The 4,227-nt window shown below is 46.3% G+C and overlaps 1 protein-coding gene across 2 annotated transcripts; it reads right to left on the bottom strand.

Annotated features, from left to right (window-relative positions):
• Window positions 1–231: 231 nt before the first annotated feature.
• On the bottom strand, window positions 232–3,608 carry Timm10 (translocase of inner mitochondrial membrane 10). Of its 2 annotated transcripts, XM_032903607.1 has the most exons (4): window positions 3,482–3,608; window positions 3,189–3,299; window positions 2,933–3,047; window positions 232–653 (listed from the first exon to the last, which is right to left on the bottom strand). In XM_032903607.1, exons 3-4 carry the CDS (start codon window positions 3,001–3,003, stop codon window positions 452–454), a joined length of 273 nt encoding a protein of 90 aa, XP_032759498.1. In that variant the 5' UTR covers window positions 3,004–3,047; window positions 3,189–3,299; window positions 3,482–3,608; the 3' UTR covers window positions 232–451. The 2 variants fall into 2 exon arrangements, with proteins under 2 accessions (XP_032759498.1, XP_032759497.1); XM_032903606.1 differs by lacking the exon at window positions 3,189–3,299.
• Window positions 3,609–4,227: the final 619 nt, after the last annotated feature.

The following is a 4,227-nucleotide window of genomic DNA, read 5'->3' as shown; positions in this document are numbered from 1 at the left end:
CTATAGTCTTAAAGCACTGTGGTGAGGTACGCACGTGTAATCCCAGCGTTTGAGAGGCAGAAGCAGACGGATCTCTGTGAGTCTGAGGATAGTCTGGTCTACAGAGTGACATCCTGTTTTTAAAAACAAAACACAACAAAACAAAGCAACCCAACCGCACTAAAGACCCACTGCATTAATTTCCTCTACTGTTGGATGCTCTGATTCGTTACTCTCAAACAAAGACACTGCTTTGCACAAATTTGTTTTAATATGATATATACATATACACACATTCACAGTCACAAACCAGCATGACAAGTCCCCTTCCTTAGCCAGGAGAGCTCTACCACACGCAGGCTCCTGGAGATGCTCAAGGGCCTAAGTATGACAGTTTTCACATGTGACATCCATTAGGGACACTTTAATCAGAGGTGGCAAGGTGCACCACGGGTGTACATGGCCCAGGGCCTCATGCAGGCCCAGAGCTCTGCTGTACCCGCTTCATCAGCTCTTCATCCTGCATAGACAACTCTGTCAACTTTTTTCCCATCCTCTCATGGATGTCCAAGTACTTGGATACGCATCGGTCCAGACACACAGACTCGCCTTTGGACAGCTCTGCCTCCTTGTAGTGGGGAGGCACGCACTTCCGGTGGCAGGCACTGGTCATTCTGGGGTTAGAGAAGAACAAGGTTATATCAGTAACTTCCTACAGCATCCCAGGAACCTTCAACAATTCCAACTCTGCTGGACTGATTCTTGTCTGGTTCCCTCCCTCAAGAGGACTGGAGAGATGGCTCAGTGATTAAGAGCATTGACTGCTCTTCCAGAGGTCCTGAGTTCAAATCCCAGCAAACACATGGTGGCTCACAGCCATCTGTAATGAGAGCTGATGCCTTCTTCTCGTGTGTCTGAAGAAAGCTACAGTGTATATATTAAATAAATAAACCTAAAAAAGAAAAGAAAAGAAACCCCCAGTTTTCACTTCAACCACTTTGGAAGGTTCTTCCAATAAGAATCTTCTCTGAGTCATGTACAAGACTAGTTAAAGCAGAAGCACTTGCTGAATACTGGCTGTGTGCCAGCCATCATGCTAAGGGCTAATACAGACTCTGTTAGGCAACCCTCACAGTAACCCAATGGGGTAGGCAAAATCATTATCCCCACTTTACAGATGAGGAAATTAAGACACAGCTCAGTAATTTGCTAAGGATCACACAAAGCTAGGTAGTCTGACTGCACAGTCTGCATTTTAAAAACCATTCTAATTTGTAGTCTCAAAAACAAACCAACCAATGACAAGAGCTGCTGACAAAAACCAGCAGATACCTGCTGTTTCCTGTATGATATGTAGATGACTAAGTATAATACTGTAATGTCTGTATGGCATAGCACCTCTTATGCCAGTTTTACTGATGAGATAAGCAATTATGAGACATTCAGCCTAAGGATATTCAGCAGTGACTGGCGTACCAGGATGCTTCCAAACTGGCCTAACGGCTACAAGCAGTAGTTGTGAAGTCAGCCTCAAGTTCTGGCCTGACATTGTTGCTGACCAGCTACAAAACCTGAGATTAGTAAACCCCTTAATCCCTCAATTCCCCTATGTTAAAATGGTACTAATAAAATTAACCCACTGCTCTTCTTTCCTTCCTTCCTTCCTTCCTTCCTTCCTTCCTTCCTTCCTTTCTTTCTTTCTTTCTTTCTATCTTTCTTTTTGAACTATTTGGCCTTGGCCTCCATCTCTGAGCATAGGCACCCACCATGCCGAGATCAAACCAAGGGCTTCCTACATTCTAGACAAACATCCTATGTTACACCCCATTCTCCCTTTGAATTATTTTTAAGTATTTACAAAAATGATAATGGGGGCCTGGAAAGTAGTTAAGAGAACTTACTGTTTTGCAGAGGACCTGGGTTTGGTTCCCAGCACCCACATGGCAGCTCACAACTATCTTTGACTCCAGTTCCAGGAGATATGATGCCCTCTACTGGCCTCTGCGGGCATGTGATGCACATGTATATACACATGCAAGCAAAACATACATACATACATATAAAACAAATAAATTAAAAAAATTTAAAGTGGGGGTTGGGGATTTAGCTCAGTGGTAGAGCGCTTGCCTAGGAAGAGCAAGGCCCTGGGTTCGGCCCCCAGCTCCGGGGAAAAAAAACCAAAAAAAAAAAAAAAAATTTAAAGTGATAATGTATATAAAATGCTTTGCAAGTGCCTAACACGGAGATAAAGTTTAATAAAGATCAAGTGCACACACTTTTAATCCCAGCACCCAAGAGACAGAGACAGATCTCTGGGAGTGAGACCAACCTGCTCTATACAGATCAAGCCAACAACCAGGGCAACACAGAGAAGCCCTATCTTGAAAAACAAGAACAAAAACGCTCACCCCACCTCTCCCCCAAAAAGGAAGAAAAAAATTAATAAGTACTAGCTACTAAATACTATTAACTACTAAATGACTGTTCAGATGGCTCAGGAGGCAAAGGCCCTTGCTGCCAAAACAGAAGATCTGAGTTCAATCCAAGATGGAATCCTAGTAAGTTGTCCTTTGACCTCCACATGTGAGCTGCTATGGCATGCATATTGGCATTCATAAATAAACACAAAATACAGAAGCAAAGGTAATAAAATGGGCTATTTGAAAAGAAAGAAAAGAAAAGGCAGTGCTTCCTTGTTCTTGATACTCAGCAGAGCCTGGGCAGGAGACTTTCCTTCACACCCCTTTACTCCCTCTAAATAGCCAACCAAGTCCTTCCAGTGACCTGTCTTTACTTCAGCCAAGCCCGCAGTAATGGTGGGATGGGATTAGGAGGTTGGGACTTGGCTCTACTACCTTAGGGAAAGCATTCCTTACAAGTCCTTCACTCTATCGCCGTAGGGGTGAGTAGGGCTAGATTTCTGGACAAGGTGAATCGGAGTGGTTCTCTTTACCTGTTGTACATGTCGGCCATCATCTCCACCTCCAGCTCCGCTGCCAGTTGCTGGGCTCTGAGCGGATCCATGTCAACTTAGCACCGTGGAGAGAATAGCCTCCTGGTCTTTAGTCCTAGGAGCGTACATGATAAGTCAGCACCGACCCCTCCCCATTCACTCTAATACCCACCCAGGGGCTGGAGGGCGCGAGGGATTACAGCGTTTCAGACCAGCAGGGGCCAGTACCCTAAGAAAACGTAGTCAGCCCTCTTACCAGAAGTGGAAATGAGGCCCTTAAAGGGGACAGTGTCCAGTTCAAGGTCACTCAAGATGTCATGGGGCTCGGAGCTGGAAACCGAGAGGTCTCAGTATCTCGAAATCACTCCTAGCCAGAGGACCGACATTAGGGGCAGAGCACACAAAACCGTGGGCCTGAACCCACGCAGCCCCGAGAATGTGACCCTAACCACAACATAGGTTCCCAGGGCCGATCTAAAGGCTGCGCCTCTGTCATGGCAATGGCATAATCAGGGTCAGCCTGGGGATCAGATACCATGGCTCACTCACCACGGCCTGGGGCAGGTCACAGCTCCCGCAACGCCCCCAACTTCGGGTCAATATTAAAAAGTTACCGGGTACCAAGATAGGCGAAATAAGAAGCACGTGGGTCACTTCCGGAAGGAAGTCTAACCTCTTCTTTGATCCGGAAGAAAACGCAGACCAGGCGGCTCTGGGAAACCGGCTACCATAGAGAGGAGCCACTGGCTGAAGAGAAACCTACTTCAATTTGCTAGAGTGGACTCCAAAGTATCATAGAGTGCGGAGTCAATGGCAGAGCGCCGACAGCCTTGTTAGCATTCCATCCCTCTGGTTGTCCGGGAGACTTCTGAGTGTTTGCAGTGTGGAAGAGGCTTGGCTCCCTGAGCCTACCGTGGAGAGCCCACGCCTGAGCGCAGACGGATCTTTTGTGAAGAAGGGAGAACGTTTCCCAAAGGAGCCTGTCAGTTTTTTTTTTTTTAAAGATTTATTCATTTATTATATATAAGTACACTGTAGCTGTCTTCAGATACACCAGAAGAGGGCATCGATCTCATTACAGATGGTTGTGAGCCACCATGCGGTTGCTGGGAATTGAACTCAGGACCTCTGGAAGAGCAGTCAGTGCTCTTAACCACTGAGCCATCTCTCCAGCCCCCGAGCCTGTCAGTTTTGCATGTTAAAACCACCTGGAGCACTTTTTTAAAAACCTCAACGCCCAGACGTTACCTCATACTCGTGAAATCAGAATCCCCGGGAGTAGGACCCAGACTTTA

This window comes from Rattus rattus, chromosome 5 (assembly GCF_011064425.1).
Source record: "Rattus rattus isolate New Zealand chromosome 5, Rrattus_CSIRO_v1, whole genome shotgun sequence".
In the NCBI taxonomy this organism is placed as follows: Eukaryota; Metazoa; Chordata; class Mammalia; order Rodentia; family Muridae; genus Rattus; species Rattus rattus.
Note: the sequence above shows the minus strand (reverse complement) of the source record. Positions and strands in the feature narration are given on the sequence as shown.